The following is a 23,942-nucleotide window of genomic DNA, read 5'->3' as shown; positions in this document are numbered from 1 at the left end:
TAACCGATACAATGGGTAATATACAATTTCCAAAGTCCCCAAGGGGGATGGGCAACTCCACCCATAATCAGAATTCACACATTAAAGGAGCAACCAGCCCTACATAAACCATGACACAAAGAGAATGCATATAAAAATATTCCTTTTATTAATCACCACATAAAACCATAATAACCATAGTAATAATAGATGAAGTGGTCAGTTTTGGGAGACAAACAAAAATCTGTCCCAGAGCCACTCACAACCGTACACCATATAGGAAAATATCCAAGGAGAAAAGTAATACCATTGTAAGGTGAACCACAAGATCTGACAGAACTGAAATTCAAAATTAAAGCATCACCCTGCCACTAATAATATATCCGCAAGGATCCCATATAAAACAGGAGAAAAGAGTCCAATGCAGGGTGACAGAACTATAGGGAAAGCACTAAAAGGGACTTTTATCTGCACCGCCACTTTAAGGGAGAATTACTTGAGGGCAACCACATTTACTCTTTCCCTATAGTTCTGTCACCCTGCATTGGACTCTTTTCTCCTGTTTTATATGGGATCCTTGCGGATATATTATTAGTGGCAGGGTGATGCTTTAGGGTGATGCTTTAATTTTGAATTTCAGTTCTGTCAGATCTTGTGGTTCACCTTACTAAGGTATTACTTTTCTCCTTGGATATTTTCCTAAATGGTATACAGTACTGTGTCTAGGTTGTGAGTGGCTCTGGGACAGATTTTTGTTTGTCTCCCAAAACTGACCACTTCATCTATTATTACTATGGTTATTATGGTTTTATGTGGTGATTAATAAAAGGAATATTGTTATATGCATTCTCTTTGTGTCATGGTTTATGTAGGGCTGGATGCTCCTTTAATGTGTGAATTCTGTGTCATAAGAGGGCAGAGACTGTGGTCACTTCAATAGCCCCTGCCTCATCACGATAATTAAGTTTCATCAGTGATGCTTGCTTGAGGGGCTGGGCTAGTCCTTGCTCTGTTTCTGGGTCTGCAGAAGATCCTCGTGCCTCACATCATGATTGCCGGCGCTCATAGGAGATTATGATTTCTGTCACACATACCGATGCTTAAAGGGAACCTGTCAGCATCATTGTGCTGAGTAAACTACAGATACTGTCAGGTTGGTGCCATTATATTGATTAAAATGATAACTTGGTTGATGAAATCCATCTTGTGGTTGTTGTTTAATCTTTATTTTCAGTTAATGAGATTTTTTTGCTTTTGAGGCGGGCTGTGGAGGGGGTCGTCATGTGGTGTTCTGCTTAGGTATTCATATGGATGGCTTATGACAGATCATTGATCCTTCACTGACCAACCCCATATTTTATATACTGAATATAATATGTATTGAAAAAAATCACATTCAGCAGGCGGCGCCTGCCCTGCAGCATGATCACATCTAAATTAAATTGTTTTATTTAGTCATATACATTTGTTCTGAAAAAAAATCTTTCTCAAAATGGAGCCACTGGTGCCATTTTGCTAGATGAAAAAAAATTGTTTCCACCAAGATGGTATAGCATCTATTGGCGATCCGATAGATGCTACTGCGCAGGTGCCACCGGTGCCATCTTAGTGAAAACAATTATTTTTTCCTTTAGCAAAACGGCGCCAGTGGCGCCTGCGCAGTAGCATGTATTGGATCGACGATAGAAGATACTGCGCAGGCGCCACCATCTTGAAGGAGACAGTTTTTTTTCTCTAGCAAAATGGTGCCTGCACAGTAGCATCTATCGGATTGATGAGGGATAAGTGACCTTTCATAAGCCATCAGTATGAATACCTAACCAGAGCACCTCATAAAGCTCTGCCCACAGGCCCGCCCCTGAGCGCGAGAATCTCAATAGCTGAAAGCTAAAAATAAAGATTAAACAACAACTACAAGATGGATTTCATCATCCAAGATATCAAGATATCATGTTAATCAGTATAACGGTGCTGACCTGACACTGTCTGCAGGTTACTGAGCACAATCCTGCTGACAGGTTCCCTTTAAGCCTTGCTATGTAAAGCACAGGTGATAGACGACTGCAACTTCAAGTCTTCTAAAAGGTCTATTAAATAAAGTAAAAAAAAGTTTTAAAAAAAAGAATAAAATTCACAATAGTTCAAATCACACCATTTGCCCCATTGGAAAAAAAAGAAAGTAAAATAAAACAACACTCGCTTGGCATCACTGCATTCAGAAATATCTAATCTATCAAAATAAAAAGTAAATTAATCAGATCAGTAAATGACTTAATGAGAAAAAATTGAAACCACAGAATTACGTTTCTTGGCTGCTGCAAGATAGCAATAAAATGCAATAACAGACAATTAAAACATAATATCTACCACCAAAATGGTATCAATTAAAACATTACCTTGAGATGCAAAAAATAAGCCCTCATCCAGCCTCAGATCCCCAAAAATGTAAATGCTACGGGTCTCGGAAAAGGCGACAAACACAATAATGTTTTTTCATGTCCGATTTTTTTTTTCACCACTAAAATAAAAAGTAAACTCTACATCTTTGGAATCTGCATACTCATATTGAATGACCATATTAAATAAAAAAACAATTGTTGAATTGCCACACTTGGAATTTCTTTCCCATTTTTCCAGTACACACACTGGTAAAACTAACGGTGCTATTTAAAAGTTCAACTTGTTCTGCAAAAAACAAGCCCTCATATGGCTATTTGGAAGAAAGATAAAAAACGTTATGGCTCTTAGAATTAGAGGAGGAAAAAATGAAAAAAAGGAAAATGGCCAAGGAGATAATTATTGCTCTAAGTGTATATTAACTAACAGTAGAAAAATATACATTTAATTTAATATTATTTGTTTCTCAATTTTTTTATTGCTGCAAAAGAAGAGGGAATTTTGACATGGACACCGGCAAGCAAGGACGGATTTACCTTCCTTCTTCTAGCAACTGACTCCCAAAGCCATTCATCCAGCTTGCAGCTGTCCTTTGTTCTATGTGGCTGTAATGATAGCCCTCAGTGTGATTATAGTCAACACGCTAAAGTCAATGGAAGTTCTCTTTCTGTAAGTACCAGAAAAATTCTCCTCTCAATTTATATTTAGTCGAAGGTTCTTATGCAATATAAATGTACTAGAGGTGTGCCCGATGCTATCGCATCGGGAGGGAAGTGTGTGTGTACGTGTGTGTGTGAGTACGTGTGTGTGAGTACATGTGTGTGAGTATATGTGTGCGTGTGAGTACATGTGTGTGCGTGTGTGTACATGTGTGTGCGTGTGTGTTCATGTGTGTGCATGTGTGTACGTGTGTGTGAGTACATGTGTGTGTACATGTGTGTGAGTACATATGTGTGTGTATGTGTGTGTGTGAGTACATGTGTGTGTCCCGCAGCTGCCTGCCCACCGACCTCTGTGCAGTCACAGCCGGCAGGAAAGAGGGTGGTTTGCGGCCTGTGCTGAAGATGTGAGTACATGTGTGTATATGTGAGTATGTGTGTGTTTATGTGAGTACGTGTGTCTATTTGAGTACGTGTGTGTGTATGTGAGTACGTGTGTGTATGCACATGTGTGTGTGAGTGTGCGTACATGTGTGTGTATGTACATGCGGATGTGATACCCCCCTCGTTACACCCCCCTCATTATACCCCCCCTCGTTATACCCCCCTTGTTGGCAGCGGCGGGCCATCAGAGGGCGCCCACACCCCATTCCAGCACAGGCCGCAAGCTGCGGTCTTTCCTGCCGGCTGTGACTGCACGGATGTAGGTGTGCAGGCAGCAGCGGTGGGTCCAGCGGCAGTGGGTCCAGCAGCAGCAACAGCGGGTCCAGCAGTGGCGGTGGCGGGGGGGTCCGGCGGTGTCCCGCTGGTGGTACTATGGAAAGACCTGGTACCACCAGCGGGTGCCATATTGGAATACCCATCACTTGGGTATTTCAATATGGCGGTCGGCGTACTTCCGGTGTGGCGCGGTGGATTGTGGGATTCGGGGACATCCAGATGGAAGTGCATGACAGACAATTTAAGGCAATTATATAAATAGATTCTGTCCTATGACCAGGTATAGGCATCTCTTCTTTATATACTGTAAGAAGCAGAATGTCACTGGCTTATAAGAGGCCAAAAGGATCCTCTGTCAAACTCATTTCAAGAGCAAATCCAAACAGTAAAGTTTGAGGTCTGTACCAAACACCTACTCTTTGGGCATGGACTCCGAACATGGACTGTTTGGGTTCAACACCGGGTGTTTCTTGCACTGTCATGTGCATGATAGCGCTGCAATCACTGCCTTTGATTGGCGGTAAAATCATTAACGCCGGTCAGACAGCCGGTCACACTCCGTGCATGACACAACTCTTGAATTTAATTGTACAACATTTTTTCAGAAATATACCAGCTTGAGAAAGGTGAAGGCTATTATCATAAATGTGTCAGCTCATTTCAAACGATCTTACATAGTAAAGTACGCACTACTGACTTTGCTAAAGCAGAAGTTTGCCACAGCACCAACTGGTTTGCGACCTTACAATCTTCTGAAATTCGATGCTGCATTTCCTTCCTTGCCCCATCCTCATTTTGTGCAAAGTGGATTCTGCTGCCAGCACTTCCACTGCACAGCCACACCAGTCACACATCTCCTGTCTATTCACTATGTTTTATAGTGACAGAACCTACTGCTTCTGCCAGAGCAGCCATTGCCCCAGGTTTTCTTACCTGCCCTATCCTGTGAGTTTTCTGCCACTGACACTGCTATTGAAGAGTCATTCCTGGCTGTCCATTGTGTTTGATAGTGCTGAACAGTGCTAGTGATGCTGGGAAACTTACTCTCTTGAGTTAAAAAAACACTTGAAACAGTTTCCAAAATAAGGTTAATTTTTAAAAGGCTTGACAACAAACGATTGCTTCTTCAGTTTGAAGATAGCTAGCCTGTTCTTGCTCCCTAAAAAAATTATAATTTTTAATAGCTGGTGAAAAGCCTTTGTAACTGCCTTAATTATGCTAACAGAAGCCACCTCTTCACTTTAAAAAGGGTTGTGAAAAGCTATTGTTTATTCATTTAGCAAAGAAAAACACTCTTAATATTCTTCATGCAGGGCAAATGTTTGCTCCACTTAGTGTGAAAAAAAACAAGGCTCTACAGTCCCTGAAAAAACACCTTCAAGGCAGGCACTTGCACCCAAAGAGGGATAATGTTTGAACAGCTTTTTCAATTTAAAAAGGAATTTGTTACCTTGTTTGAGCTTTGTAGCCTAAAAAAGTCCTAACTGTATGCCTTATATCAGATGCTTTGCCTTGTTGTGACTTCCAAACTCCCATTGTGATATGTATTGCCTCCCATAGCGTCATTGTATGCCTGTGACGTCAGGCTTGCAACCTCTAATCTCACATCTGGCGTCATTCCACTGCCGTCGTTCCTTTTCAGTGTTCTGCCCTTCTCTGGGCATTACCTTCACATTCCAATTGCACAGGTGCCGATCAGTCACTGGTACTTCCACTTGCAGTGTTCTCTAGTGTGAAGAAAGCGGATGCACCAGTGACTCACCGACACCTTTGCTGTAGGAAAGTGACTGCAAAGGGACGAGATTACTGAACGAAAACGAAACATGACAAGCACACAATGACGCTATAGGAGGCGATACACATGATATTGGGAGTGCAGAGTAGTCTTCTGGGTAAAGTCCTCCCCATAGCCTGTAAGAGCTAGTTTACATCTCTATATATTAAAATGAATGTGTGTGTGTATCACCAACCATTCATGAAGCATCTTTCATTTTACCAGAGCTGTTCAAAAGAAGCTGAGCTGTGTTTGTTTGCTGTGAGCAACAGTTTTTCGTGCAAATAATCACTAAGCATATCTCATTTCACCAGAGCTAGTTAAAAGTAGCTGAGCTGGGATTGGTTGCTATGACCAACAGTTTTCCCACTTGACAACACCTCAGCAGAAACTGACATGGTGGGAGAAATATAGCATCCATGGGAAGATAAGCTCCCAGCCATTGTCTGCCCCCCAGAAAGGAGCAGAGAGCACATGACAGAAATGAATCCCCCCTCCCATGCCTATATTCCCATCACACATCCTCCATCCCGTAGGCACATCTTCCCTCTTAAAGGGATCATTGGTATGGAAGTCAGAGCAAATCCATCCAGCGCTTTGGTACTGACCCCAGGGTCTCTTAAAGGGATCATTGGTATGGAATTTAGGGCAAATCTACTCTGCGCTTTGATACTGACCCCAGGCCTTTCTTAAAGGGATCTCCAGTATGGAAGTCAGTGCAAATCCATCCAGCACTTTAATTCTGACCCCAGCCTCTCTTAAAGGGATCCCCAGTGTGGAAGTAAGGGCAATTGCCTTCAAATGATCTGGTACATACCCCAGGCTCTCTGAAAGGGATTCCCGGTATGGAAGTTAGGGCAAATCCACTCAGCACTCTGGTTCTGACCCAAGTCAACTCTTAAAGGGATCCTCAGTACGGAAGTGAGGGAAAATCCACTCTACGCTTTGGTACTGACCCCAGGTCTCTCTTAAAGGGATCTCCGTTTTGGAAGTTAGGGTAAATCCCTCAGCTCTCTGATTCTCACCTCAGGCTTCTATTAAAGGGATCATTGGTATGAAAGTCAGGGCAAATCCACTCAGCTCTCTGGTTCTGACGCCAGGCCTCTCTTAAAAGGATCCCCAGTATGGAAGTTAGGACCATTCCATTCAGCGCTCTGGTTCTGACTCCAGGCTGATGGAATGATGTGGGATATTAGAGGTAGTTGTCCGGTGGCTCTGGCTGACGGGATGATGTGGGATATTAGGGGTAGTAGTCCAGTGGCTCTGGCTGACGGGATGATGTGGGATATTATGGGTAGTAGTCCGGTAGCTCTGGCTGACGGGAAGATGTGGGATATTAGTGGTAGTAGTCCGGTGGCTCTGGCTGATGGCACGATGTGGGATATTATGGGTAGTAGTCCGGTAGCTCTGGCTGGCGGGATGATGTGGGATATTAGTGGTAGTTGTCTGGTGGCTCTGGCTGATGGAATGGTGTGAGATATTAGGGGTAGTAGTCCAGTGGCTCTGGCTGATGGGATGATGTGGGATATTATGGGTAGTAGTCCGGTACCTCTGGCTGACGGGATGATGTGGGATATTATAGTGAATATGGCTATGCAGAAAGGGCAGGGCTCTACACTCAGCTTTATATATATATATATATATATATATATATATATATAATCACTATAATTTGTTATAACTAACTGTAGTTAGTTACTATGCCCGGGCAGCGCCAGGCACTTCAGCTAGTAAAGTGATTAAAGCGGTTTTCTCAACAGCAAAGCATCTGATATGAGGCATAGAGGTAGAAGTTTTTCAGCAATATATATAACCTATATGCTCATGTTAGTAGGTTGCATAGTGGTGATAGATTCCCTTTAAGTAGCCTAAAAAATCTGTTTTGTTAAATAGGATTGCAGTTTTTGTCAATTACAGTTCGTTTTCCCCTATCGATATAGGTTGACGTCACTTACTAAGGCTGCTTTCACATTAAAGAGCTCAGAAGAGGTTCAATACATTCCTATCAGACCCCGGAGTGTGATCCAAGTATTGTCCAGACTATTATAGGCTTTTCAGAATTATGATTCGTAGTGACTTTTTGGCGAAAATTTGTCAAAGCCAGCAAATATGATTTTTCAAACGATCTGCCCAACTCTAGTTAAAACCATAAACACAATAATGATGACTTGAAGAAGATATTTGTAGATCGATCCCATTGTGCATTGGTGTATAACCTGTAAATTAACCTCTATGGCCACCAAGAATTTGTAGTTTATGGCCAGATTTAGTATTTTAATATAATATCATAGTTTATAGCACACCTGATATATATTTTATATGTCTTTTGCCATGTCTGAGCTATTCTGATTGTTATAATAACAAAATTCTATTTATGCTATAGCTCTTTAAAGTTTAATATAATATGCAGACAGAGGTCATACCTATATGTCTCCTTCAGATTGATGTAGTATCTACATAAGATTGACTGCATCATGTGTAAATTGCTAATTGGGATATCAGATGTTGAGAATATATCTATAATCTGCTCTACAATAATGCTACTTGTAGAAGAAATATTTAAGGGAATTCTAATAACTCTTTTTTTACTTTAATTCCAGATCACAAGCTGCAGTTGCTCTAATAATTACACTGGAGATTTTTGTGAGACTCCTCCTGATCTGTGTGCTGATGGCTGCTTTCCTGGTGTATCCTGTGACACTTCTACTGGTTGTGGAGCCTGTCCTACTGGCTATACTGGGGATGGAATACATTGTACAGGTACAGAACTTTGACTTTCTTTTGCAGCAATTTATAATTACTGTTATTATTAATAGCTCACTAGAGTACTGATATTATTCATATTGTCTTGTATTGATCCACAGATATTGATGAATGTGAAAATAACTCTACATGTTCACCTTATGCATTTTGTGAAAATGGGATAGGAAACTTTACATGTACCTGCAAAGATGGATTTACAGGTGAGAATTTACTTAATATTTGGTAATAGGCTACAATGACTAAATTAGGTTAATATATTGAGCCAATCTTGTTATGGGCTCACCTAGTGGGGTGTGTAGTCTAAGCCATCGTACTTTAGAGTCAGGGCTGGATTTCAAACAAGTGTCACCCTGAGCAAAAGCTATTGTATTGCACCATCATACAGAAACATTTAGGCTATGTGCCCACTATCCGGAAGTAGCAGCGTTTTGGATGCAGTGTATTTTCACTGCCTTCTATTTAACGCAGGTATATCCGCATGTGATCACTGAACCATGCGGATTTATCACATCCAATGCATTCTATTGATGATATTTCTGTTGTGGAGACTAGCATCTTCATAATAAAAATTGATATGCTGACGATTTGAAAGACGTGCCGCATGTCAGTTTCCGTGAATGATCCGCAGGTGCACTTAGAAGCATAGTGGACATGGGATTTCTAGAAATCCCATCCACTGTGCTGTAATATCTGGCCTCTGAGTTTTTGACGCTGCATAAATACACAGCATTAAAACAGCAGCAATTCCTGAACATGGGCACGTGCCCTGAGGATGCATGTATGTGAGCAGATCTCAGACCGTTAAAAGAAGGTGATCAAGTCTACTTTTCATTCAGTGAAGTTCATTTGACACCGTGGCTCGGTTTCAAATTCACAAGGAGGGTTCGCTGGTTGATTTTGTTCACCATTTTGATGCAAGTTCTTATTATATATATTTTTTCTCCCAAATTTTCTTATTCATTCCATTTTTGGCACTGTAAAATAGGAAAGATTGTCAATATCATGAAACATTAATGATTATTTTGCCATGTTAAATTATGCATTAATTTATGAGCGCATCATGTGTTGTATCTGTGAACTCTGACATTGTCTGTTTGTCATGTGACCCTATTGGCGCCGTTTTTTAAAATTCTGCCTATTTAAAACAGCAACTTTTTTCTGACTTTGTATTAATGTGGTATTTCCTCATGGAGAAGTCGCTCAGACTTTGAATTGCATTGAATAAACCACATTTCTTTATAAGAAACACTTTGGAACTTCAATTATTCGGCACCACGGACCATATCCACATTATCTCTTTCATCTGTCTACAACATTGGAAAATATGAACTGCATTACTGCCATAGAAAATAGGAAAATGCTACTTTATGTAGCTATGGAATATTGGAAAAATGAAACTGCAATATTGCTATGAAAAATTTGCAGTGGAAAAAAAAGTTATAGATTGGCCAGTATATGTGAGCCCAACAGCCAACGTTAAGGCATCCTTCATTGTTGGGTTCCTGTCCATTGTTGGTTGCCCTGTCAGTTTCAGCACCAGTATCAACAATACAAGACTCTGATTCATTATACTGTATAAACACAGGCCTGGACAAGCACTGTCTCCCTCCAAGTATCGCTGAGCTCATTTGCTCATCCCTATTCTACACATATTTATCAGGCCATTACAGGTATTTTAACTATAGCGACTGGCAAATTAAATTATTTTGGAAAATCAGGCGAAAATTAATTTAAAAAGATCCGCTCATCTCTGCATCTGACAGTTGTTATCATTGTTGGTGCTGACAGCCCTGTCAGGAATGTCATTAGCAAGTTGAGCAATTTGATGTTTCTCAAGGCTTTCATATTCCTATTTATCAATAGCAGGTTAGAGAATATACTGTATATATAGAGTAGTAAGCCTTCATATCTACTGTACATCTCTTAACCATGAATCATTTCATATTATTCAGGTAATGGAATCTACTGTGAAGATATTAATGAATGTGAGACCAATAATATCTGCTCACCTGATGCAACCTGCATTAACACTGAAGGAAGTTTCATCTGTACTTGTAAAGATGGATTCACAGGTAAGCCATCATAGTTATGACCATGTTATCCTTAGAATCATAGAATCATAGAATCGCAGAGTTGGAAGGGACCTCCTGGGCCATCTGGTCCAACCCCCTGCTCAAAGCAGGATTCACTATATCATCCCAGTCAGATGTCTGTCCAGCCTCTGTTTGAAGACATCCATTGAAGGAGAACTCACCACTTCTCGTGGCAGCCTGTTCCACTCATTGATCACTCTAACTGTCAAAAAGTTTTTTCTAATATCTAATCTGTGTCTCCTCCCTTTCAGTTTCATCCCATTGCTTCTAGTCTTTCCTTGTGCAAATGAGAATAAAGTTGATCCTTCCACAATGTGACAGCCCTTTAGATATTTGTAGACAGCTATTAAGTCTCCTCTCAGTCTTCTCTTTTGCAAACTAAACATTCCCAAATCCTGCAACCTTTCCTCATAAGACAGGGTTTGCAGACCGGTCACCATTCTGGTCGCTCTTTTCTGAACTTGCTCCAGTTTGTTGATGTCTTTTTTAAAATGTGGTGCCCAAAACTGGACACAATATTCCAGATGATGTCTGACCAAAGAGGAGTAGAGGGAAATAATGACTTCACGTGATCTAGACTGTATGCTTCTGTTAGTACATCCTAGAATTGCATTTGCCTTTTTTGCTGCTGCATCACACTGTTGACTCATATTCAGTCTGTGATCTATTAGTATACCCAAGTCTTTTTCACATGTGCTGTTGCTCAGCCCTATTCCTCCCATTCTGTATATGTTTTTTTCAATTTTATTGCCCAGATGTAGTACTTTGCATTTTTCCCTGTTAAAAACCATTCTGTTAGTTGCTGCCCACTTCTCCAGTTTATTTATATCTTTTTGAATCCTCTCTCTCTCTTCTCTAGTATTAGCTATCCCTCCTAGCTTTGTGTCATCAGCAAATTTAATCAGTTTACCCTCAATTCCTTCATCTAAATCGCTGATAAAGATGTTGAACAATACAGGGCCCAGGACAAAGCCCTGTGGTACCCCACTTGAGACATTCTTCCAACTGGATGTGCAGTCATTTACGACCACTCTTTGGGTCCGATCACTAAGCCAGTTATGAATCCACCTAACAGTTGCCTTGTCCATTCCATGCTTAGTCATTTTTTCAATAAGGATTGTATGAGATACTTTGTCAAATGCTTTGCTGAAGTCAAGATATACTATATCTACAGCATTTCCTTGATCCACCCAATCAGTGATTCCGTCATAGAAGGAAATTAAGTTAGTCTGACATGACTTATTAGTTACAAACCCATGCTGACTCTGTTTAATCACTTCATTCTTATCCAGGTACTGACATACATGTTGTTTAATAATTTGCTCAAAGATCTTTCCTGGTATAGAAGTCAGACTCACCGGCCTATAGTTGACCGGGTCCACCTTCTTCCCCTTTTTGAAGATAGGAACAACATTTGCGCTTCTCCAGTCTTCTGGGACTTTTCCTGTTCTCCAAGAATTTTCAAAGATTATGGAGAGGGGTTCAAAAATTTCTTCTGCTATCTCCTTCAGTACTCTGGGGTGTAATTCTTCTGGACCTGGAGACTTGAATTCATTTAGGTTAGCTAAGTGCTTCCTCACTATATTTCTGTTTACAGATATCCTGGATTCTTCTATTCCCTTAATAGGACAGTGAAGAACAGTTGATGTTACATTTCTTTTCTGAGAGAAAACAGATGCAAAATAGGAATTTAAAAGTTCGGCCTTCTCAACATCCTGTTTTACCATTTCATCATTTTCATCCTGTAAAAATCCTATAGCATCTTTGACTTTTCTTTTACTTTTGACATATCCCCAAAATCCTTTATTATTGCTTTTGACATCTCTTGCAAGCCTCAATTCATTGTCAGCTTTAGATAATCTGATTTGTGCCCTGCAGGTTCTGCAGACAGCATTATATTCTTCTTTAGATATGCCTCCCTCTTTCCATTTTATAAACATTTTTTTCTTCCTTTTTAACATGTGCTTAAGTTCTGTGTTCATCCATCCTGGCTTCCTTAAATGCTTCCTATTCTTCCCTCTTTTCGGAATTGTTAACAATTGTGCTTTGAGAATTTCATTTTTCAAGATTTCCCATCCTTCCTGGACATTTTTGTCTTTAAGGATATCCAGCCATTGGATCCCTCCAATTCTCTTTCTGAATCCCTTAAAATCTGCCTTTCTGAAATCTAACCTTGACGTCTGAGTCTTCACAGGTCTTCCTCCTCTAGTAATCCAAAATTCTAAAACAGCATGGTCGCTACCTCCTAGGGTCCCAGCCACTTTTACCTCCTCAACCATTTCCTCCCTGTTTATAAGGATTAGATCCAAGGTAGCAGTTCCCCTTGTTTTCTCCCCTACCTTTTGGAAGATAAAGTTGTCAGCAAGAGAGGATAAGAATTTCCTTGACCTGATAGTTTTGCCTGAGAGAGATTCCCAACAAATGTCTGGATAGTTGAAATCTCCCATGACAACTATGTCATATTTTTTGGAGAACTTGGCCATTTGATGGATAAAGAGTTCATCCATATCTTTAGCTTGCACAGGCGGCCTGTAGTAAATGCCTACAATGGTGTCCTTTCCATTGTTCTGTCCTTGTATTCTTACCCAAACAGTTTCCACAGAATTCCCAGTCTCTGAAGCTTCAATCTCTGTGCAGATATACGCGTTTCTAACATATAATGTGACACCTCCTCCTCATTTATCAACTATAGTAGAGATGAGTGGATATTTTGAAATTTAAATTTCAAGGCTTTGACGATTTGTCTAAAAAAGATTCAATTTGCTGTTAACAAAGTTTCTCAAATTGTATAATAAAAAAAGCTTCTAATTCTTACATGTTGAAGAAATGTATAAACAGAAATGCATCTTATTGCATTAAAAGTTGTAGTCAACAATGGGAGCGCACTAAAAATGTATTCAATATGAGGTACTGTTTTATTGGAAGTCAATTGAAGATATGTAGCTGTATGTACATTCTGTTTAACCCCTTACTGCCATGTGACGCACTATCCCGTCCATGTGCCCTGGGACTTAATTCACAGGGACGGGATAGTATGTCACAGCGATCAGCGGCGCCCACGTGGTGAGCGCCGCTGATCGCGGCCGGGAGTCAGCTGATTATCACAGCTGACACCCGGCACAATGTGTCAGGGGCGGTCATAGACCGCCCCCGACACGTTAACCCCTTGCACACCGCGATCAAACACGATCGCAGTGTACCGGGGGTTAAAGGGAAGCATCGGCAGGGAGGCGGCTCCCTCCGTGCTTCCCTGAGCCCCCCACAGCAGCGCAATGTGCAGCGCTGCTGCGGGGGTCTCCTTCCCTGCAGGTCCCTGGATCCAAGATGGCGACAGGGACCTTCAGGGGCCTGCAGGGAGCTGGCTTCCTCAGTGCCTGCAAAGCGCAGGCAAGAAGAAGTCTTCTTCAATGCCTGTGACAGATCGCTGATCTGTCACAGTGATCTGTGATGTGATAGATCAGCGATCTGTCACAAGACAGTGATGTCCCCCCTGGGACAACCTAATAAAGTTAAAAAAAAGTGTAAAAATAATTTTAAAAAAATCGCTAAATAAATTAAAAAAAAAATATTCCCTAATAAATTCATTTTTTGAAAATAAAAAAAAAACAATAAAAGTACACATATTTGGTATCGCCACATCTGTAACGACCTTCCCTATAAAACTGTCCCATTAGTTAACCCCTTTAGCGAACCCCTTAAAAAATAAAAATAAAAAACGAAGCAAAAAATAATGTTTTATTATCTTATCGCCGAACAAAAAGTGCAATAACGCGCAATCAAAAAGACACATATAAATATCCATGGTACCGTTGAAAATGTCATCTTGTCTCGCAAAAAACAAGCCACCACACAGCATCATCAGAGAACAAATAAAAAAATTATAGCTCGCAGAATAAAGCGATGCAGAAATAATTATTTTTTATATAAAATTGTTTTTATTGCATAAAAGCGCCAAAACATAAAAAAAGACATAAGTGAGGTATCGCTGTAACCGTACTGACCCGAAGAATATCAATTTTATCGCACGCAGAACGGTGTAAATGCACCACCCAAAAGAAATTCATGAAACGCTGGTTTTTGTTCATTCTGCATCCCAAAAATCAGAATAAAAAGCGATCAAAAAATGTCACGTGCCCGAACATGATACCAATAAAAGCATCAACTTGTCCCGCAAAAAAATACGACCTCACATGACTCAGTGGGTCAAAATATGGAAAAATTATGGCTCTCAATATGTGGTGATGCAAAAACTATTTTTACAATAAAAAGCGTCTTTTAACGTGTGACAGCTGCCAAATATAAAAACCGCCATAAATAGTAAATCAAACCCCCCGTTATCACCCCCTTAAGTTAGGGAAAAATAATAAAATTAAAAAAATGTATTTATTTCCATTTTCCCATTAGGGTTAGGGTTAGGGCTAGGGCTAGGGTTAGGGCTAGGGGTGTGTTGGGGATAGGGTTGGAGTTAGAATTGTGGGGTTTCCACTGATTGGGCACATCAGGTGCTCTCCAAACGCAACATGGTGTCTGATCTCAATTCCAGCTAATTCTGCGTTGAATAAGTTAAATGGTGCTCCTTCCCTTCCAAGCTCTGCCATGCGCCCAAACAGTGTTTTACCCCCACATATGGGGTATCAGCCTACTCAGGACAAATTGCAAAACAACTTTTGGGGTCCTATTTCTCCTGTTGCCCTTAGGAAAATAAAAAATTGGGAGCAAAAATATCATTTTTGTGGAAAAAATATGATTTTCTTATTTTCACGCCTGGGCGTTATAAACTTCTGTGAAGCACTTGGGGGTTCTAAGTGCTCACAACACATCTAGATAAGTTCCGTGGGGGGTCTAGTTTCCAAAATGGGGTCACTTGTGGGGAGTTTCAATAGATTAGGCACATCAGAGGCTCTCCAAACGCACATGACACCCGCAGACCATTCCATCAAAGTCTGCATTCCAAAACATCACTACTTCCCTTCCGAGCCCCGACGTGTGTCCATACAGTAGTTTTCTCCCACATATGAGGTATCGGCATACTCAGGACAAATTGGACAACAACTTTTGGGTCCAATTTCTCCTGGTACCCTTGGGAAAATAAAAAAATTGGGGACTAAATGATCATGTTTGTGGAAAAAATACGATTTTTTTATTTTCATGCCCGGGCATTATAAACTTGTGTGAAGCCCTTGGGGGTTCAAAGTGTTCACCACACATCTAGATAAGTTCCTTAGGGGGTCTAGTTTCCAAAATGGTGTCATTTGGGGGGTGTTTCCACAGTTTAGGTACCTCAGGGGCTCTCCAAAGGCAACATGACACCGCGCAGACCATTCCATCAAAGTCTGCATTCCAAAACGTCACTACTTCCCTTCCGAGCCCTGACGTGTGCCCATACAGTAGTTTTCTCCCACATATGGGGTATCGTTGTATTCAGAACAAATTGGACAACAACTTTTGGGGTCCATTTTCTCCTGGTACCCTTGGGAAAATAAAAAAATTGGGGACTAAATGATCATGTTTGTGGAAAAAATACAATTTTTTTATTTTCACGCCCGGGTGTTATAAACTTATGTGAAGCACTGGGGGGTTCAAAGTGCTCACCACACATCTAGATAAGTTCCTTAGAGGATCTAGTTTCCAAAATGGGGTCACATGTGGGGGGATTCCACTGTTTAGGTACATCAGGGGCTTTCCAAACGCGACATGGTGTCCGATCTCAATTCCAGCCAAAAACGTCAAATGGCGCTGCTTCCCTTCAAATAGTCGTTTACACCCACATATGAGGTATCAGCGTACTCAAGACAAATTGCACAATAACTTTTAGGGTCCTGTTACCCTTGGGAAAATAAAAATTGGAGGGTGAAAAGATCATTTTTGTGGAAAAAATATGATTTTTTAATTGCACCGCTGTACGTTATAAACTTCTGTGAAGCCCTTGTGGGTTCAAAGTTCTCACCACATATCTAGATAAGTTCCTTGGGGGGTCTAGTTTCCAAAATGGGGTCACTTGTGGGGGGTTTCCACTGTTTAGGCACATCAGGGGCTCTCCAAACGTGACATAGCATCCGATCTGAATTCCAGCCAATTTTGCATTGAAAAAGTCAAATGGCGCTCATTCCCTTCTGACCTCTGTCATGCGCCGAAACAGTGGTTCCCCCCCACATATCAGATATCAGCATACTCAGGACAAATTTCACAATAACTTTTCCAGTCCAATTTCTCCTTTTACCCTTAGTAAAATAAAAAAATTGAACCTGAAGTATTTTTTGTGTGAAAAAAAGTTAAATGTTCATTTTTTTTTTAAATATTCAAAAAATTCCTGTGAAGCACCTGAAGGATTAATAAACTTCTTGAATGTGGTTTTGAGCACCATAAGGGGTGCAGTTTTTAGAATAGTGTCACTTTTGGGTATTTTCTATCATATAGACCCCTCAAAGTGGCTTCAAATATGATGTGGTCCGAATAAATAAAATGGTGTTGCAAAAATGAGAAATCGCTGGTCAACTTTTAACCCTTATAACTTCCTAACAAAAAAAAATTTTGGTTCCAAAATTGTGCTGATGTAAAGTAAACATGTGGGAAATGTTACTTATTAAGTTTTTTGTGTGCCATATCTCTGTGATTTAGGCTGTGTGCACACGCTGCGGAATCCGCTGCGGATTCATCCGCGCAGATTTTTCAAAATCCGCAGATGAATCCGCAGGTCAAAAGACCTGCGGTTTATCTGCGGATTAGCCTGTGGTTTTGCCCTGCGGTTTCACCATCTCCACAATGGTGGAGATAGGAAACCGCTGCGGTTTCCGCAGAAAGAATTGACATGTCAATTCTTTCTGCGGTTTCAAAACCGCAGGAAAACCGCGTGGAAAAATCCGCACCGTATACACAGCAGTTTTTTTTCTCATTCATTTGAATGGTACTGTACACCGTTGCTAAAACTGCTGCGGGTCCACAGTGGCCAAATCCGCTGCGGAAACGCAGCAGATTCCGCAGCGTGTGCACACATCCTTACAGCATAAAAATTCAAAGTTTCGCCAAATTTCCATTTTTTTCACAAATAAACGCAAGTTATATGAATGAAATGAATGAAATTTTACCACTATCATGAAGTACAATATGTCACGAGAAAACAATGTCAGAATCACCGGGATCCATGGAAGCGTTTCAGAGTTATTACCTCATAAAGGGACAGTGGTCAGAATTGTAAAAATTGGCCCAGTCATGAACGTGCAAACCACCCTTGGGGGTTAAGGGGTTAAAGGGAACCTGTCATGTAAAATAACAGTATTAATTAGCGAGGGCCAAAAGCCACATTAATTGCTTCACCATATATGCATAAGTACTTTTATATGTGGGGAGAGTAAGGCAGATTTTTTTTAAAAATAGAAAGCAGAAAACTCCTTTCAATATGACGTAGTTCAGTCTTATAAACACTTCATGCAAGACGCTTAATTTATGTCCAATAATTGTGGATGAATAGATCCTTGCATAATAATTGGACTTGTATTATAATAATTTAAAAATGTCAGTAAAACTTTAATTTTTCCTCAAAGGTTACAGACATAGCTTTGATTAAAGCCTTCACCACCAAGCATGTTTTCACCTTCCTGACCAGGCCAAATTTTACAATTCTGACCAGTGTCACTTTTTGTGATAATAACTCTGGAATACTTCAACAGATCCTAGTTACTGAGATTGGGTCCAATCACTGTGCTGAGGCAGCAAATTTTCACTGGACTCCATCTTGACTCTGTACAAAGGCGTCCTTCTTTTCAAAAGTGCATAAAATTGTGATTGACTGCACTCTTGTGCACACCTAAAAGGGCGGACACTGCCTTATCATAGGCCAGATGGTGTCCACAGTATCACCATTTGCCTCATTATATAGGTTCCGTCTTAATCATGTATTTCAGAAATTTAAATGGAAACCCCGCTGTAAGCGCTCAGAGCAAAGTGCAAGATAAATGTATGGAAAGAACAAATCAATACTATGTAAAAAATTGATTTTATTTATTTTTCAGGCTATTATGCAAGCAGTATAAGTGATTAGGCAAATTTATTCTTCGGATTGGTGCAATTAATAGATTTATATCATTTTTGTATGTTTGGCCTCTGTCACACACTAAAAGATACTTTTTTTTTTACAAAAAAAAGTATTTACATAGCCATATTTTGAGAGCTATACATTTTTTAAAATTTTTATCAACAGAGTCATGTTAGGGTTTACTTTTTGCTGGACAAGTTGACGTTTTTATTGGTACCATTTTTGGGTACATAACATTTTCGCATTCTATTCCGATTTTTGGCAGGCAGAATGAACAAAATCAGAAATTCAGGAATTTTTTTATTTCTTTTTTGTATGCCGTTATAATTACTGTGGAAAGACCTAGAGCTTTTATGAAAAATAAGCACCACATTAGCTGTACATCTGTTGCTTGGGATAGTACCAGTATCTAAAGACTCAATGAAAATTAGCTGAGTTCCCTAAGAACTCTTGGATGCAACTTATCTAAGCACATTTCATTCACATTGATAAGCGTCAATACCCAGAAATACCCAGAACTGCAACCGTAAAACTGAGAAATTGGTCTTTTTAAGATTGTTTTCATCCTCCCAATCTCGATGGTTTTTTTTTTTACAGTTTATGGAAAAAAGAATGATATTGTGGTCACTGGTACTAAGATTTTCAGGATTTTCATTTCTTCATTGTTAGAAATTAAATGGCCTGATCCAACAGAGTATCGCCTCCTGTAGGTTCTTAGATGAACTGGCTCATATAATTATCATGCAAAAAGTTTCAGAAAATGAACTGAGCCTTCAGCTGACTCTCACACTCCTCAGTAATGTTAGTTGGGGTCTATAGATTAAACGAAAAGTTAATTTTTAGTGTCTCATTTTAATTCTACCCACAAGGATTTAACTTCCTGATAAACCATCCTCCCCTATTGCTTAACATACAGCCATACTCTTCCTATTTTTCTATTTGACCTCTCTTTTCAAAAGAGCATAAAACCAGTAAAGTTTACAGCCCGAATAAGTAATAATAATAAAAATAAATTTTATTTCTATAGCGCCGACATATTCCACAGCACTTTACATTTCAGAGGGGACTTGTACAATATGTGAATAGTGTCAACCAGGTCAATGCAACAACAGCTACATAACTGTGTTCCTCCAGGGCTAAGGCCTTAAACTCTTCTATTTTTTATAATAATGTAATTGGCACATCACAATGGTGCAATGGTTTTTCGTGTGCTAATAGACATGCCACACGCCCTCCCTTAATAAATGCCTGTAATGACTAGTCTGACTGCTTGGTCTAGATAGACTAATTAAAGCAAGAATGGGGAGAAGGAGGAGAATATGAAAATAAAATAGAAATAGTTGTCTACTCCCATATTATCAACTAATACTACTATTTATAAAAAATGATAATCTCCCCTTTATCCCAACATTTGCTTATTGCTCTGTTATCGGGAAACTGTTGGCTTTGCCATTTAAGATTGTAACAATATATTAGTAGAAATGATATTAAAATATCAATTTTACCTGACTGTACAAGATACTAAAATTAATCTCTCCTATTTCTTATGTCACTAAAAAAGTTTTAATTAGCAGTACATATTCTATTTTTCTGCTACTTAAAATCTGGGTGCATACTATAATCAGGTACAGTGGAGGAAGTAAGTATTTGATCTCTTGCTGATTTTGATGGTTTGGCCACTGACAAAGACTCAAAGACATGAATAGTCTATAATTTTAAGGTTAGGTTAATGTTAACATTGAGAGATAGAATATCAAAAATAAAATTCAGATAATCACATTGTATAAATTATATAAATTTATTTGCAGTTTGCAGTGAGAAATATGTATTTGATCATCTACAAACCATTATTCTATCTCTCAATGTTAAAATTAACCTACCCTTAAAATTATAGACTGTTCATGTCTTTGTCAGTGGGCAGACTTGCAAAATCAGCAAGGGATCAAATGCTTATTTCCCCCACTGTATGTCTCAAAGCCAGGAAATTATGATATTTCATTATTTCCCATGACAGAATTTGATATTTTTGCTCATTCCTCACAAAAAATGTAATGAAAAAAAAAGAACCAATACAAACTACAGCTTTTTACACACAAGTTAGCAAGCTCTCACAGAGCTCTGTGCTCAGAAAAAATAAAAGATTATGGCTCTCAGAGTAAGATCCTCACCCCCCAAAAAAAATTGAGGAATTTTTGCGCAAAAATATTGACCCATACTAATAAATTTTATCTATATTTATTTATGGAGAACACAAACACAATAACAAAAATGCCAGAATTATAGTTTTCTGCATTGCTCTACGGGAAAAATGAAATAGAAAGTGATCAAAAAGTCATGGATTTTGTCCTGCAAAAGTCCTCACATAACTCTGTCTGAATAAAAATATATAAGTTTTGGTTTCCAGAATATAGTATTAGTGACCAAAAAATCAATTTTAAAAAATGTTTTTTTTATATAGCAAAAGCAGTAAAACTTAAAAAATGATAAATAAAATTGATATTCCAAATTACATTATCAAATCAATCTGCAGAACAATGTGGAAGTGTTAATTATACCAAATGATGAGTGGTGTTTGAAAATACTAGACGGAATTACTGCTTTTTTTGTTTATTCCACCTCACAAAAAGTACAATAAAAAGTGACTGAAAATTCATTTGTACCCCAAAACAAGACAGATTACTCCATAATTTTGGGGAAGCAGACAAATGAATTTTTTTCAAAAAAAAATATTTATTGCAAAAAAAAGATGAAATTTGATACTGTCATTTTCACAATGAGCAACAGAATTAAGATAATCTTTTGTTTTTGCAATTAATTAAAATTGTAAATTTTAAAATGTCAAAAAGCAGCAAGAGAATAATAGTTTTTTCTATTTCTTCACATAAGGAGTTAATAAAATAAGTATTGTATTGTACGTACCTTAAAATGGTGCCACTGTCAAATACAACTCTTCACACTAAAAAATAATCCTCATACAGCTAAGTCTACTAAAAGAAAAAAGATTATGACTCCTGGAGTGAGAAAAAAAACAATGTGTGGGCATTAAGGCCAAATTAGGGTTAGAATATTACACATTCATGATTACATCTATTTCCAATGTAATATCCTCGATTAACTGAGAAATATTTTATATAAATTAGGTGATGGGACCCAGTGTGATGATATTGATGAATGTCTGACCAATATCTGCTCACCTGATGCCACCTGCACTAACACAGTAGGAAGTTACATCTGTACCTGTAATGATGGATTCACAGGTGAGTTCTGAATTGTCATTGATTCTTGTTTCAACTTTTCCTTTTTAGCTGTGTTAAAAATGCAGTTATGGCTGTCAAAGTAACAGGGATCCTGACAAAAATGTATATTTTAATTATTTTCCAGAATCTGCTTAACATTTAAGCTATTCATACTACAAGAAAATGTCATTTTGAGTGATACTTATTATATACTGTTATTTGGCTGTATCAGGCTATTCATTACATTATGCTCTTTTCCTAAGTGTACGGCTATGTGCCCACGTTGTAGAAATGTTGCGGAATTGCCAACAGCATTTATGCAACTCCCCGCCACTGGTAAAACGCATGCGGAATACGCATGCGTTTTCCCACAAAACATAAGCATTTTGCAAGCGTTTTTAGCTTGCAGAATGCTAGCGCTTTTCCAAGCGATTTGAAGCATCGCTTGGAAAAGTGATTGACAGGTTGGTCACACTTGTCAAGCATAGTGCTTGACAAGTGTGACCAACTTTTTACTATTGATGCTGCCTATGCAGCATCAATAGTAATAGATAGAACGTTAAAAATAATAATAAAAATAAACAATATGGATATACTCACCTCCTGGCGCCCCCCAATCTCCTCAGCGGCGATCCCGTTCCTCAACGGCGCTGCCTGCAAGTTCCGTTCCCAGGCGTATTTTGCGAGAATGACCTTTGATGACATAGCGGTCGCGTGACATCATCAATGGCCCTTTCCCCATAACTCCCTTCATTGGCCCTCTCCCCATCACTCCACTGAGGACTCCAGTGGCCGACAGAGAGTAAGTATATCCCTATTTTTTATTTTAATTCTATTTTTTACAGGAATATGGTAACAAGGCATGAAGCGCTCACTTTACTCATGGTTGGCATAGCCACATGCATAAAGTGAGCATTTCAATGGAATCCTATGGTGGCAGAATCGCCACGATTTCGCAAAATTAATGGACATGCTGCAGATTTTTCCGCTATGCGATTCCGCAGCAGAAAAATCCGCAGCATTGGCACAGCAACTGCGGAATCCCATAGGATTGCATGGGATGCATTTTGTTAGGGTTTTTTAAGCGTTTCCGCTGCGGCAAAATTTCAGCGGAAACACTTAAAAAATGCAACGTGGGCACATAGCATAAAAGAAGTAAAAAATTGATGAAAATGGAAATGTTTTGTCCTTAAACATATACCATAGTTATACCACTAAAATAGTTAGTAAGGCTAGTTTCACACTAGCGTTTATTCGACGCAGCGCATGGCGCCGCTAAGCCCTGCCCCCTGCCGGCTCCCTGCCCGCCCCATCCGGTCATCGCCGCCTACTATCGCACATGGACGCTTGCGGTCTGCGCACCCTATCTTTAGCATAGGGTGTGCAGATCGTGCGCTGGCCGTGCGCTAGTAGGATTTTGGCGTGCGCTACGCATTTTTAAAGGTGCGCCGAGCGCGCCGAAATGCAACATGCTGCGTTCGACGCACACGGGCGCACCTTCAAAAGTGTGCAGCACACGCCAAAATCCTACTAGTGCATGGCCAGCGCACGATCTGCGCACCCTATGCTAAAGATAGGTTGCGCAAATCGCAAGTGTCCATGTGCGATAGTAGGTGGCGATGACCGGATGGGGTGGGCAGGGAGCCGGCAGGGGGCGGGGCTTAGCAGCGCCGTGCACTGCATCGAATAAACGCAAGTGTGAAACTAGCCTAAGAAACATTTTCTACACGTCTTTACATCAGTATAGTTTTTAAAACTTTTTTTTTAGTTTAGCAGCAGTTTTTCATTTTTCCATTAACATTTCTATTTGGAAACACTTCACATTTAAAGTGACTTTTAGGGGCCTATATAAAATGCCCAAGAGTAACCTCATTATAAAAACTGAACCCCCTAAGGCAGTGATGACGAACATTTCTGAGACCGAGTGCCCAAACTGCAACCTAAAACCCAATTTACGATGAAGTGCCAACACGTGCCAAATGCCCCATCATGATTGCCTTCATGTAGAAATATGCCCCATCAAGATCCCTTTCAGGCAGATATATGCCCCATCATGATCCCCTTCATGCAGAAATATGCCCCATCATTGTCCCGTTCTTGTAGAAATGCCCCATCATGATCCCCTTCATGCAGAAATAAGCCCCATTATGATCCCCTTCATTCAGAAATATGTCCCATCACGATCCCCTTCTTGTAGTAATGTGACCCGTCATGATCCCCTTCAAGTAGAAATATGCCCCATCATGAGCCTCTTAATGTAGAAATATGCCCCATCATGATCCCCCTTCA

The 23,942-nt window shown here is 39.7% G+C and overlaps 1 protein-coding gene across 1 annotated transcript in view; it reads left to right on the top strand.

The window, feature by feature from the left end:
• LOC141100758 (uncharacterized) overlaps positions 1 to 23,942 on the top strand; it is a 450,303-nt gene that overhangs the window by 184,063 nt on the left and 242,298 nt on the right. The window contains 5 exon segments of the mRNA XM_073589442.1: positions 2,867 to 3,045; positions 8,130 to 8,289; positions 8,394 to 8,492; positions 10,245 to 10,364; positions 21,558 to 21,674. Of these exon segments, the coding sequence (XP_073445543.1) occupies positions 2,867 to 3,045; positions 8,130 to 8,289; positions 8,394 to 8,492; positions 10,245 to 10,364; positions 21,558 to 21,674 (675 nt within the window).

The sequence above is a fragment of the Dendrobates tinctorius genome, unplaced genomic scaffold (genome assembly GCF_039654945.1).
Source record: "Dendrobates tinctorius isolate UK_male_01 unplaced genomic scaffold, ASM3965494v1 ptg000107l, whole genome shotgun sequence".
NCBI classification, from domain to species: Eukaryota; Metazoa; Chordata; class Amphibia; order Anura; family Dendrobatidae; genus Dendrobates; species Dendrobates tinctorius.
This window is presented reverse-complemented; position numbering and strand designations above follow the sequence as displayed.